Below are 14,882 nucleotides of genomic sequence, written 5' to 3' on the forward strand. Positions count from 1 at the left end.
CACAAGATACTACTCCACACCTTCACAGCTGCTAACTCTATATAAAGCCCAAATCCACTCAACCATGGAATATTGCTCCCATATTTGGGGTGGTGCATCAAAATTCTCTCAAAGATTTCTTGATTATATCCAGAGGAGGACAATCCAGCAAATTAATGATACCTCTCACAATCCCACTAATCGCACAGGCATAAGGCAGAAACTGAACACAAAGTTGTTCAATTTCTGCCTTATGCCTCTTCTACAGAAACTTTCATGGACAGTGCTCTGCTGAATTGGCCACTATCATTTCTCCACTCCACTCCAAAATCATTTAAACAAGAGCCACTGCTAACCAACCTTTTTACAATCCATCTTGAAACTCAATGAACCAGCTTCAATACCTCCTCTTTCATTCCATTTACTTCTGTCCTTTGGAACAGTCTCTCTCACTCTGCCTTCCCCAAAGATTACAACCCTCGGCTGTTCAAGCAAAATGTGAACAGATTCCTCCTTTCTTCTATTCCTCTTGCCCACACACACACACAGCACTAATGTGCTATAGGTCTCATTGCCTTTCATGTGTGGATTAGATATATATGTAGGAGGATTGATTTACTCAGTTGATATACATTTTTTTTTTTTAAATTGAATAACTAGAAACTGAGAAAAATGAAAACAAAGTTTATTAGCACAACTAGTTTCAGCTTGTATCAGCCTTCTTCAGGTGCACATTAAAAAAGAAATAACCAGTAAAACATAGAGGAAATAATTGTAAACATCATGGAAAGTTAGTGTATATATTTCAACGTTGAAAAGTTGAAGTCTGTGCATTCTAGATAGTGACAGTTGGAATCTTCTTAAAGTGAGAAGTGAATCTCAAGCCGTCTGAATTCAAAATGACAATAAACTGAAACTTATTAAAAATTCGAAGCCCTTAAACAAATACAAAGAAATTTAACTCCTTTTGAAACCACACCCCGATCCCAACAAAAGTTGTTATTAAAATCAAGTTATAATCTTTCCGATGCAGAGAAAAGTGTCCTGAGTAAAGGCCTAAATTTTGTTTCATCTCCTAGATCTATTCCAAAAGAATTATTACTTACAAAGATTGAAAAAAGCTACCTCCTTTCTTCCTACCCAAGAGGCAAGCCTATTCTACACTGAATCCATTTTCATTATCAATAACGCCAAACCCCCTACAGACAATATCTCTTTATCGGAACAACAGGCTATTAAGAAGTTACAAAACAACAAAAATATAATTATTCTTCCTGCAGATAAAGGCAACAGCACAGTTGTTCTTAACATTGATGAATATCATAACAAGATGATGGAATTGTTATGGAGTGACACTTACTCGATCCTCAAGAAAGATCCCACCAGTGAACTCCACAACTGGACCAACAATCTACTGAGAACTACCTAGAAACATATGCCTTTCTCTCCGTTCTCTCCATCCACTTATTCCACGATTATATGGACTACCTAAAATTCATAAGGAAAATACCCCACTTCGACCTATCGTAGACGGAATTGACTGTCCAACATATAACCTTTCCAAATATCTGGCTAAATCTCTCAAGTATTTTTCTGGTAAGTCATTGCCTTTTATTAAAAACTCTGCAGATTTTGTATCATGTATAAAAGATATTATTATTAAGGAAGATGAAATCATGGCTAGTTTTGACATAGTTTCCCTATTTATCAATGTTCCTATGGACAAAGTTCTTGTACTACTCAAAGACAAATTATCTAAAAAGATCATGGCTTTACTTACTCATTACATCCACTCAGGATACTTTGTTTCAGGATACCATCTATAAACAAAATTATGGTCTTGCAATGGGTAATCTATTGTCACCTGTACTTGCGAACATCTATTTAGAAGATCTGGAAGTTAAAGCAATCTCTTCTTATCCTTTAAAACCAAGAATTTGAAAAGATATATTGATGACATTTTCCTGATTTGGAGTCATGGCTGTGAATCTCTCTTGAACTTCCTAGAACATCTAAATAATCAACATCCAAACATAAAATTTACAACTGAGTTTGAAGCTAATGGTTCTCTTCCTTCTTTGGACATCAAATTGACCCGTTCTTCAGAGAAATTAAAAATCTCGATTTACAGAAAACCTACCCACACCAACAGATATCTCCACAGTCAATCCCATCATTATCCTCCTCAAAAGTTTGGAATCATTTCTTAGGACATCATGCTTGCTATGACTAATATGATCGCTGCAATACCCACCGCCTCTGTTGCCTGGACTCTGCGTCACTCTTCATGCAGTACACACAAGTTACACGCTTGTGATGGTAGAGGAACATAACTGAATTTTAGTGTAGATAAGTACTTTTCTGATTAATAAATAATTAAGATTGATTTTAGTGAAAGTTATAAAACCCTTGTTTAAAATGACTGAGCAACAGAAGAGTATATAACAGAAATACGAACAAGTAATAAGTGTTTAAATAATGGGAGGAAGATTTTAACTGAAACAATGCGAAGGAAACTTAGAAACACTTTATAATGATTTTGAGAATAGGTTTGAGAAACTAAAAATGTTAAAGCCATGTTTTGAATTTCTTGTGAATCCTTGTATGATTGATGTCATCAACGATGGATGTCCTGTTGTTGTGCCTTTTACCACAGATGTTGCCTCAATAGAGACAGAGCTTACTGAACTGTAAAAAGATGCGGATTTGAAGCTAGTACATAATTATAAGTTCATCTGTAACTGACTTTTGGAAACAAATCCTAAAAGCAAACTATCCCAATCTTCAGAAAACTGGCTTCCGACTACTCTCTGTTTTTGAGACAACTTACTGCTGTGAATCTCTCTTCTCTGTAATGAAATTTGTCAAGTCAAAACATCGTGCTATCCTCACTAACAGCCACCTCACCAAGCTTCTTAGAACAGCTTTGACATCCTGTAGTCAAAGCTTTTAAACTATTTTAAAACTATTAACTACATGAATGAAGAATCAAGTAAAGCCTTCAATGAGTAGAGATTAAACATATTCTTCTTTGGTAAGTAGGACTACTATATAGTTGTATTTTTTATTATTTATAAATATAATTTTAAAATAATATTTTCTGCGGCTCTTGAACATTCAAAAATGTATTATATGTGGCTCTTATTACCGAAGAACTTGCCCACCCCTGATCTATAGAAAACCTACACATACAGGTAAATACACTCATCAACAGTCATATTATTCCTATTCCAGCAATATGGCCATATAAAAACTCTAGTCCACAAGGCAAAATTATAATCTCATTTCGACCTTGTTTTTTTATCATTGTCTTCATGCACCCATTTGCTACTGAATTAACTATTCATTTATAATTTTTGTGGGTGCTTCTTTCATATCTCATATCATACTGCTTCTCAGTAAATGCTTAAAAATTCATCACATAGTTTTTGAGTTGTGATTTTTCTCTTTACTTCTTAATTTACAAAACAAGTGTACTGTGCTCTGGTAACAATGCACTCACCACAGAACTCACATACAAAACACCTTTTTAGCCAATGGCTACATTCCCCCACCACCTCTGCACCAGATAAAAACAATACTACCATACCGTGTCCCAAACCTCCCCACCAAACACAAATTACAGAAAATCCATCACCATTCTTTGTATCCTTGGCCTCTCTGAAAAGTAGTCAAGATCTTAAAGCAAAATCTTGTGACTATTTACAAACAACTACACAGAAAGTTAGCATCCCTTATTCACTCTCCTAAAGACCAACTGCAACCTCTGGATTCACCCGGGTCTATTAGATATTCTGCAGCTGCAACCATTTATACTATGGCACAACACACAGCACAGCTAACATCAGAATATTAAAAAACCAAGACTACATCTGTTTCCTCCACTATGGCCACTCAAGGTTTGACAGACCATCTGTATAACTGTCAGACAATCAGCCCAATGAGCAAGAACATCTAACCAAAGACGACAGATGGTATAGTTATTGAACTATAGGCGTGTCTATATTTCTCCCGTTCCTTGTCATTTACTGAAATGTGCCTGCATGCACATATGAGAGAGGTGTATTAATCCCTGAAAATCCAATCTGACTTTGACAAAATATTGGAAATAATAAGTAAATTTTTAATTATTATTTAGTCTGCATTGTCAATTTCCAGTAGCTATTCATGTCAGTATACATAATCAACATAGTTTCACAGCAAACCTGTAATCTATTTGTTCTCTTTTATGTTTCATTGGAATTTCTGCTAGTTTCTCAAGTTGTATAAACAATTCAACCATTTTATACATCTTAAAACTTTAAAAGCCTTGGATTAAGTAAATAAATGCTTAGAAACACATACAATTGTTATAAACATATAATTTATTTATAAGAAATGTTTATAAGAATAAGTTCAAAATAACTGACAGATACTTAACATTACACATTATTCATTTTAAACTAAAATTAATTTCAAAAAGAAACACTCAGATACACATAATTCTTATAAACAGTTACTGCCTATCCACCTGCCAATATCAACATTCATAGGTTAATGAATGCGGTGTTATAATGTGACCACTGGATGCTTGATCATGAGAAAACCATGCAGAAAGATATCTAAGCATTTATATATATATATATATGTGTGTGTGTGTATTCTTGATCTTCCACTCGGTTGTAATGATACATTTTAGAGAATAAATTTTAAACGACTTTAAACCGAGATAAAATATTAAATTTTAATGATACAACTAGTTTCAGCCTTTTGCAGCCTTCTTCAGGTATCCACTAAAGGTAGAACACAGTAATAAAAAATTGAAGTTACAAAAAACTGAGAATTACAGGCAAAAAATGCAATACATAATTGACACAAAAACATTGTATTTTTCAAGTCGTTCTATCTAACGTGCTATTGTTTGTTGTATGCATTCTTGCAGGTTCTAGTGAGCACCAGTATTGAACAACTGTAGTATGGCTATCAGGGATGTTATAACTCAAATTGCTGTTCAAATGTTAAGGATTAAGGAGGATTTCTCTGGACTCCACGATTTTTCTTTCAAACTCATCACTACAGCGAAAAATGTTTTCGGATTTCATCATCATCATACGTATCAAGGATTTAGGCCTAGTATGGCCTGTTCCGGCCTTAGAAGTCATCGTTGAATCGTTTAAGAGGACGTCCTGGTTTCCTAATGGCTTGTACTTTAAGGCTTGTTTTGGTAATCTTTCTGTTTTCATTCTTTGAACGTGTTCCATCCATCTATGTTTATATTTTTTAATTTTTTCAATTACTGGTTCTTGGTTTAATTCTTTCATAATATCTTCGTTTCTTTTGTGATCAAATAGGGTATACTTTGCAGTTTTTCTCATAAACTTCATTTCTGCTGTTGTTAATCTTTGTTTGTCTTTTTGTTTTATTGTCCAGATTTCGCTTCCATACATTAAGACCGGTAGGGCTAATGTATTGTATACTTTTAGCCTGGTTTGTTTTTGAACTAGGTTTGGTTTAAATATAGAGTTAATTACTCCTGTTATTTTTAAATATTTTGCAATTTTTATGTTTATATCTTTTTCATTTTCATAAGTGACCATACATCCTAAGGTAGTTAAATGAATTCACCTGTTCTAAGATCTTGTTATCTAATACTATTTTAGTTCTTGCTGGATCTTGTCCTTTAAAGGCCATAGTTTTTGATTTTTCCGTTGATATTATCATACCATATTCTTTGGATATCTCATTTAGATTTAAAATAGCTTTCTGTAAGTTATCTTCAGAATTTGTAATTATTATTTGGTCGTCTGCAAAAAGGAGAGTGTTTAAGTTAACTGTAGGTGAAAGTTTAATTCCTTGATGTAAATTTTTACTCCATTTTATTATTATTTCATTTAAGTAGATATTAAAAAGAGTTGCTGAGAGGGGACATCCCTGTCGGACCCCTTGGTTTATCTCTCTTGTATATGATAGCTCATGATTTAATCTTATTTGTATTTGATTATTTTCATATATACTTGTGACAGCTTTTAGGATATTATTTGGTATTTGTCTTTCTTTTAATATGTTAAATAATATGTTTCTTTTAACTTTGTCAAATGCTTTTTCAAAGTCAATAAATGCAATATGTGTTTCTAAATTATATTCTCTTCTTTTCTCTATTATTTATTTTAGGCAGAAGGCTGGGTCTATACATGATCGTCCTTTTCTAAATCCATTTTGTATCTCTAGAATAAAGTTTTCGGAATATTTCATTAGTTTGTTATTTAAGATTGATTCTGCTGTATATTTTGTAACATGAATTTAGTATACTGATACCTCTATAGTTTTTAGGGTCATCTCTATTACCTTTCTTAAAGATAGGAATCACAATTGCTTTTTGCCATTCTATTGGGGGGATACCAGTTAAGTAAATTTTATTTAAAAATAATAAGAGTCTTCCTTTGAATCTTGTTCCTGCGTATTTATATAGTTCTGAACCTAGCTTATCTTCTCCAGGTGATTTTCCGTTTCTTGTTTCTTTCAGGCTGATTTCTAATTCTTCTTCAGTTATTTCCTTTTCATTTTCGTTAATTGTTTGCCAGTTGTCTTTTTTAAAATATTTGTCTGTCCACAGTTCTGTGTAGTAATTTAGAAATTCTTCTAATTTCAATTCAGTGTTTAATTTTATGTTTTCTTTGGTATCTGCATTTAGGCGTTTCAAAATCTTATATACATTGGGTCTTATTTTATATAAATCATGTTCTAAATTAGAAACAAATTTATTCCATGATTCTCTATGTCTTTTTCTAACTTCTCTTTTAGCTATGGCTCTTATTCTTTTATATTCTATTTCATCTTCTAATCTTTTACTGCTTAACCATTTGTGATAGGCTTCTTTTTTCTTTTTGATTATTTCTTTGATTGTATCATCCCAGATCTTCAGTTTTTTTCTTTTATTGAATTTTTTGGTCTTTCCTAAGCTTTCATTTGCTGCTGCATTTAGTATCGTTTTTATATTAAGCCATTCTATTTCTATTTCTTCATTTTGTTTTATTTTATCTAGATACTGGTTAATTCTTTGTTCATATAGCCATTGTACATTTGTGTCATTCAATAGTCTAGTTTTATAAACAAATGTTTCAATTTTTCTTTCTGTTCTTGTTACTTGTAGCCATTTAGGTGGTAATCTTAATTTTATTTTAACAAGGAAGTGGTCACTGCTTATTTCATATCCTCTGTGAACTCTAACATCTAGTGAAAATTTTGATGTCTTTTCATTTAATATGAAGTAATCTAATATTGATTTCCATCCTCTTGCTGCCCAAGTATATTTATGTATGTCTTTATGTTTATAGAAGGAATTCATTATTTTTAGGTTATTATAAACTACAAAGTCAATCAATTTTTTACCATTTCTGTATATTTTGTAACATGAATTTAGTATACTGATACCTCTATAGTTTTTAGGGTCATCTCTATTACCTTTCTTAAATCATGTTTATGAAAAAAATCCGAAAAATGTTTTCGGATTTATCCCAGCAAACTGAGTGACTCTGTAGATCGTCATGAGGGTTATTAGAGAAAAGAACATGACTGGGTAGTGCAGATGCATGTGATCTTTTATAGGAGATGTCTCTCTTATGCTCCTCAATACGCAGTTCAACAGATTTGTTAGTCTGTCCAAAATAAGGAATATTACAGTCACACCATAACTTGTAAACACCTGGATATTTCAGGTTATGAAATATCCAGGTGTTTACCAAGTGAAATATCCAGGCTTTAGACGGCTTATAAGAGAACGGACTTTAGGGAGTGTAGTGAAAAATGTCCTGATGTTGTATTTTTTAAGGACTTTAGCCAATTTATTGGAGACTGAACTAATGTAAGGTATGGAGATGCTACCTTTAAAATCAATAGTTTCTGTAGTACGCTGCCTAGGAGGATCCAGAAGAAATTTCTTAATTGTTTTTTCAGAATATCCATTATGTTTAAAGATAAGAGAAAGTTGTTCAATTTCTTTTTGGAGTTCATCTGGTTCATTTAAAAGTGATCGTGCTCTGTGTCCTAAGGTAGAAATAGTTCCGAGCTTTTGTGGTGGAAAGTGATGAGATTGACAGTGCAGATATCTGTTAGTATAAGTTGGTTTTCGATATATAGAGATTTTAAATCTATCAGAGCATCGTGTAAGAATTACATCCAGGAAAGGAAGGCAGTTATTTCGTTCTAGTTCAGCAGTGAATTTTATATTAGGATGCTGGTTGTTAAGATGTTGAAGAAAATCCATGAGAGATGTGTGTCCATGACAATTTGTCCTTAAGAAATGTTAATAAATCCTCAGTAGGGACGTTAGTAAATAATGAGATAATGTCAAAACTTGCTATGATATCATTTTCACTGATTGAAATATTTTTGATATGAGAAACGAACTCTGTGGTGTTTTTGATGAACGATGAAGATTGGAGAAACACGAGGTATTCTGCAAGATGCTTTGAAAGCTTATAAGTAGAACCATCAATTCCTTCCACAATTGGGCAAAGAGGGGTGTTTTCTTTGTGTATCTTTGGAACTCCATAAATGCGTGGAATAAGAGGGTGAAGAGAACATAAAGAAAGGCACATATTGTGAGGAAGTTCAAATGTAGTCTTTAACAGATTGTTTGTGCAGTTTTGTAGTTCCCTTGTTGGATCATCCTGAGGAATTGAATATGTAATGTTGTCTTCAAGCAACTGAAGCATTTTATTGTGATAATCTTCAGAATTGAGGATGACTGTGGCATTGCCTTTATCTGCAGGTAAAATAATGATGTTTTTGTTCTTTTTGAGATTCTTTAAGGCCTGTCTTTCTGCAGGAGAAAGATTATCTCTTGGAGGTTTAGCATTATTGATAATGAAGATGGATTCAATACGGAGAAGTTTTGCCAAATGATTAGGAATAAGTGAACTGGCTTTTTCTATTTTAGTAAGTAGAGATTCTTTTGGAATAAACTTAGGTGAGGGAATAAAATTCAAACCTTTGCTTAGAATATCTTTTTCAGCAACTGTTAAAACAAGTGACGAATTGTTTACTACAACTTTGTCAGGATTAAGGCTTTAGTAGGAAAAGATGTATTTTGTATTCTCTTAAGAGTATCAAACTTCTTGATAAGATTAAGCTTATTCTTATTTTGTATCCGTGTAGCTTGCGCTTCACTGTTAAAGATAAAATCATGAAAATTATCATTATTTGTAACCTCTACAAGTTTTTGAGTTAAAGACCTTTTTACGTTGAACAAATGGGCAAGACAACGTTTTGTATCTGAGATTCTTTTGCTGAGAAGATCTAACTTTGCTTTACGATAAATTCTTTTAGTGCGTTCTGTTGTAATTGTTTCTTGAAACGAAATGAAATTAGGAAAAACTTGATTGAATTTACAACGTTTTAGGAAAACCAACCTATTGATTCTCAGTCCTATTTTCTTCAATGTTTTTTTATAACTTCTTTTGATGTCAGTAAGAGATGCCTCGTCATTCAGGCTATAGATGTATTCTTGATCTTCTACTCAGTTATACTGATACATTTTAGAGAATAAATTTTAAATGACTTTAAACCGAGATAAAATATTAAATTTTAATGATAATGATACTAGTTTCAGCCTTTTACGGCCTTCTTCGGGTATCCACTGAAGGTAGAACACAGTAATAAAAAATTGAAGTTACAAAAAACTGAGAATTACAGGCAAAAAATGCAATACATAATTGACACAAAACATTGTATTTTTCAAGTCATTCTATCTAACGTGCTATTGTCTGTTGTATGCGTGCTTGCAGGTTCTCGTGAGCACCAGTATTGAACAACTGCAGTATGGCTATCAGGGATGTTATAACTCAAATTGCTATTCAAATGTTCAGGATTAAGGAGGATTTCTCTGGACTTCACGATTTTTCTCTCAAACTCATCACTACGGCGAAAAATGTTTTCGGATTTATACCAGCAAACTGAGTGACTCTGTAGATCATCATGAGGGTTATTAGAGAAAAGAACATGACTGGATAGCGCAGATGCATGTGATCTTTTATAGGAGATGTCTCTTTTATGCTCCTCAATACGAAATGCAGCAGATTTGTTAGTCTGTCCAAAATAAGGAATATTACAGTCGCACCATAACTTGTAAATGCCTGGATATTTCAGGTTATGATGAATAGGAATGTTGTCCAGAAATCCACTTGGTCAACCAGATCAGAAATATAATATTAATGGGGTGAAGAAGAAGAAGAAAAATTAGTTAAAGAAAGTAATATTTTGAAGGGAAAAAGAGGTTCATCCTGTACTGCTATGCTTCTGGTTCTTCACAAACTTTTTCATCTCATCTTAATGTGTTAGCTACAATGGCTTCTCATGGCCAAGTAACTTGGCTCTATAGAAATATAATTAATGCTGTAGGGCAGTTAATTCTTAGTACATAATCTGTATGTATTTTCTCCATAGCTTGTTTAGCTTACGGAGTGAAAATTTGAGTTTCCAAGAGCAAAACCTTGTCCATTCCATATGAGAATGGCTAACTCACCTTCAGCTGAAAAGCCCATATAAAGGTTCTTCACACACACACACACACACACACACACACACCAGACAGAACTTAAACTCAAGTGTTTCCAACCAAAAGCCATTGTCATTACCATTTAATCAACAGGTGATCTACAAACTTGTGAAAAACTGATTACATTTTAATGCAAATTTTCAGAAATAAATCATAATTTGCTCAAGCAACAACAAAAGATATTATAAAACAGCTGGAAATTTAAAAGATATTCCAAAAGTTTAATAAAGTTTAAACTTACATTATGTTCATGGCAAAAGCTGACTGCTTGTAAAGTCTGCCAAACGATACGTTTTGCCAGTTGATCTGGCACTCTAATAAAGAAAAACAACTGTTATTCTAAAAGCAAAAAAAAATTTACATAATTATGTAAATAATTATTACATAAAATATTTGTATTACATTTTCCACATATAACAGAAGTAATTTCCATCTATTAGACAAAAAAAAAAAAAAACATCGTATCACAAAAATGCTACTTTTAAACTTGACAGATTTTTATGGATATTTCATGTGTAATGTCTAATTGAAAGAATACACAAATCTCCTTAACTTTACTTTAAAAAATTATACTGTAGATTTATGGATACCAGCAACACCTATTGCATGAGAATTTTTTATGAATAAAATTATTATTATTATTATTACCCAAGACTCCATGGAGTCAAAGACTCATCTAGGAGATCCTTTTATCAAACACACAGCTCATCATGGTATAAACACAGTTTATACCATGCTATACACACACCCAAATTCTCTGCAGACACCACACTCTCAAGCAAGGCATTCCAATCATTCACAACTCTGCATGAAAAAAAACCTGTTTCCCACTCCCCTACTCACACCCTCCTTATACAGCTTCCAGGGATGACTTCTGGTTCTCCCCCTGATCTCCCACTATTTTCTATAAAACCTCTCCAGCACTGATCCTATAACAACCCCTTACTAACTTGTAGGTCTCTATCATATCTCCCCTCCTCCTCCTGTCCACCAGACTCTGCAAGTTGCATCTTCTCAATCTTTCCTCATACTCAACATTCCAGAGGTTACAAATTACCTTAGTCAGGTGCCTCTGCACCCTTTCCAACATCTCTTCATCCTTGGTCTAATCAAAGCCTTATACAATGGAACAAGAATCACCCTAATTCTACAAGTCAGAGTCATCCACATCATTCCCAGAAGCCTTTGTATTGTCTTCACAATTTTGGTTATGTATCTCCTAAATTTCAGATCCTTATCCACTATCATCCCCAGATCCTCTTATTTCCTCCACCTCTGACAATATATCATAACCAAGCATAAATTCTGCATCCCATCTTTGTTTTCGAAATTTTAAAACCTTACATTTTGCAACATTGAACTCGCATCCCCATTCCCTTGCCCAATAAATAAATTTATTCACATCTTCTTGTAAGGTCACAACATCTTCTCTACTTTTCATAGCTCGTCCCAACTTTACATCATCTGCAAACAATTGAATATCTCCATCCAGATCTTCACCTATATCATTAATATACAAGTTAAACAGTAATGGCCCTAAAACAGACCCCTGAGACATACCACTAATGACTTTCCTTTTGCTGGATATCACTCCCCCATACATAACTTGTTGATACCTATTAGATAGCTAGTCTCCAATCCAATCACCAATCTAATATCCAACCCCATCCACTCTAGTTTGACTATCAACTTATCATGCAGTAATCTAACAAAAGCCTTTGCAACATCTAAGTATATTACTGTGTATTCTTCTCCTCTGTCGATGGAAGCAGTCACCTTATTGTAATAAGTAAGGAGATTATTAAATATGACCTCCCTTTATCAAATCCATGTTGTCCACCAAAGATAATACCATTGTTGTCAACCTGATTCTGGATCCTAGTTCTCACAAGCTTCTCCAACAACTTAACTACAACATCTGACACACAGATGTTGTAGTTAAGACAGGTGACACACAGACACACAGACAGGTCTATACCTTGATGCTTGAGTTCTATCACCTCCTTTATGAAGTGGCACCATCTAGCCATCCTTAGGAATTTGACCCAGTGCAAGACTCGTATTAAAAAAATATGTCAAGGCCGGCTTCAACTCCCTGACACATTCTTTCAGAATATGTGGTGATATATTATCAAGTCCTACAGCCTTATTTACATCTAGTTTGCTCAACTCCCCATGCACCTCTTCCTCACTTACAGTCAATCTCTCTTCCCCATCATCAACTGCTCTCAATCTCTCCATGAAGTCACATTCACAAGATTGAAAGACCTTTATGAACTACTCATTAAGTATCCCCACCACATCTTCTGCAACAGCTGTCTTTATACCATTTTGTCCATTCAATGTCATCCTTCCATAATCATTATTTCTCTTACTGGCTACATATTGAAAGAACTCCTTAGGATTCTTCTTGGCTTCATTAGCTAACTGCTGCTCATACTTCTCTTTAGCTACCCTCACCAATCAAGTCACCTGCCTTGACTGGTCTTTGAAGTCCTTATGGAATTGGTTATTTCAACTATTCTTATGCTGCCTCCATAATGCCCTTTTTTCTCTGTACCGCATGCTTCATCTCTTTGTTCATCCATTTCACACCTACCTTATTTAACCTTCTCATCCTTGGAATACATTTAGACACTGCATCTACTAGATAGTTTTTGAAATTCCCCCCAAGCTACATTGATCTCTTTTCCAGCTAACTCCTCATTCCATGCTATACTTCCAAGCTGTCTCCTAAGCTCTTCATAATCACCCCCCCCCCCTTGTAGTTCCACATATATCCTTTTCTTACAGAGGTCCTCACATTGCTGGCAACTCCCCAGGTAATCATCTTATGGTCACTCTCACCAATTGGTGGGTGATTTGACACTTCATTTATAATTACATCCTCTGATGAGATGACCAAATCCAAAACCCTTAATCCTTGTGTGCCCTCTGTTACATACTGTCTGAGGTAGTTATACCTTAAAAACTCAAGAAACTCATTTTCTTTACTTCCAGTTGCTATTTCATCATTCTAGTCTATATTGCCATAATTAAAATCACCTATAATGATCACTCTTTTCTTATTTGCTTGGCTAATTTGATTATACATTTCATAGTCACTGCCATCCACATTTCCTGGTCTATATTGGGTGGAACTATACTCCAAGAGATTGATGAGGCCAGGGACTTGGGAGTGTTGGTGGATAGGCAGATGAAGTTTAGAGGGCACATTATGAAAGTAGCTAAATCAGCTCATCAACTCACTTGGTTGTTGAAAAATACCTTAACGAGCAGAGACAAGCAAGTTATTGTACCTCTGTACCGAGCCTTAATAAGACCTCATCTTGACTACTGTGCCCAGATTTGGTCACCTCAGTTCCTTCTTGATGGGGAGGAGGTGGAGAGGATCCAGAGGCGAGTGACTAAGATGATAGCAGGTCTATGGAATGAACCATATGAGAACAGGTTGAAGATTTGTGGGTTGCAGAAACTGGTTGATAGGCAGAAAAGGGGAGATATGATTGAGACATTCAAATTGCTAAAAGGACTCTATAAGATTAATTCAGAGGATATTTTTGAGATCAGGACTGGTGGTGGGAGGACTAGGGGACACCTATGGAAGCTGGGCAAGAGTGTGGTTAGCAGTGGTGTTAGAGCTGGGTTCTTTACTTTTATAATGGTAAATGAGTGGAATAAGCTGCCGAATGTCTGTTGTGAGTGCTATGACAGTGAGCGAGTTCAAGGCAAGGTATGATAGTTACTGTGAGAATGTCGTACAGTTGTGTGGACATGATGTTTAGGGCCTCCCTCGATGAGTCTAAGGACTCCCTGGAGTAGCCTGAAAATAATAATAATAATAATAATAAAAACATCCAACCAAGTATTTCATTCCGTTCACCTCTATCTCACACCATACGGCCTCAAAACCACTGGCACTATTTCCCTCTTGCATCTCTACTTTGTATGGACATAACTCTTTCTCTATCATCAATAGCACACTTCTCCCCTCCCTTTTTACCCCTTCTATCCTCATGAAACAGATCATATCCTTCCATCTCTATTCCTGTCAGGATGTCATCCTCATCTAACCATATCTCACTTATTCCAACAAGATATGGGTGAACAGATTCAATAAATGCAATCATTTCATCTGCCTTATTTCTTATACTTCTAGCATTTGTATATAAACACAACAGCTCATTCCTGGATCTACAGCTAGTTCCACTGATAACACTCGTTCGATGTAATCTCTCCATGCTCGACTGGGGCTATTTCCCTTTCTACTAATTCATTTTAGAACCCTCTTCAATTCCAACCATTTCCTCTTGATCCTCATCCCATTCCGTTCCTGTCTACACATGCTCTCACATCCTCTTGGAGCATA

At 34.6% G+C, this 14,882-nt stretch overlaps 1 protein-coding gene across 4 annotated transcripts in view; it reads right to left on the bottom strand.

The window, feature by feature from the left end:
- Nucleotides 1–14,882, bottom strand: part of LOC150102312 (cyclin-dependent kinase-like 4) — a 296,960-nt gene that overhangs the window by 153,773 nt on the left and 128,305 nt on the right. For all 4 annotated transcript variants that reach the window (XM_090399039.1, XM_090399038.1, XM_090399040.1 and 1 more), the window contains one exon: nucleotides 10,755–10,827. In XM_090399039.1, coding sequence (XP_090255165.1) covers nucleotides 10,755–10,827 — 73 coding nt within the window. The remainder of the gene's footprint in view (nucleotides 1–10,754; nucleotides 10,828–14,882) is intronic.

Source organism: Typopeltis vanoorti, chromosome 10 (genome assembly GCF_054136105.1).
Source record: "Typopeltis vanoorti isolate ZY-2024b chromosome 10, IOZ_Tvanoo_1.0, whole genome shotgun sequence".
Taxonomy (NCBI): Eukaryota; Metazoa; Arthropoda; class Arachnida; order Uropygi; family Thelyphonidae; genus Typopeltis; species Typopeltis vanoorti.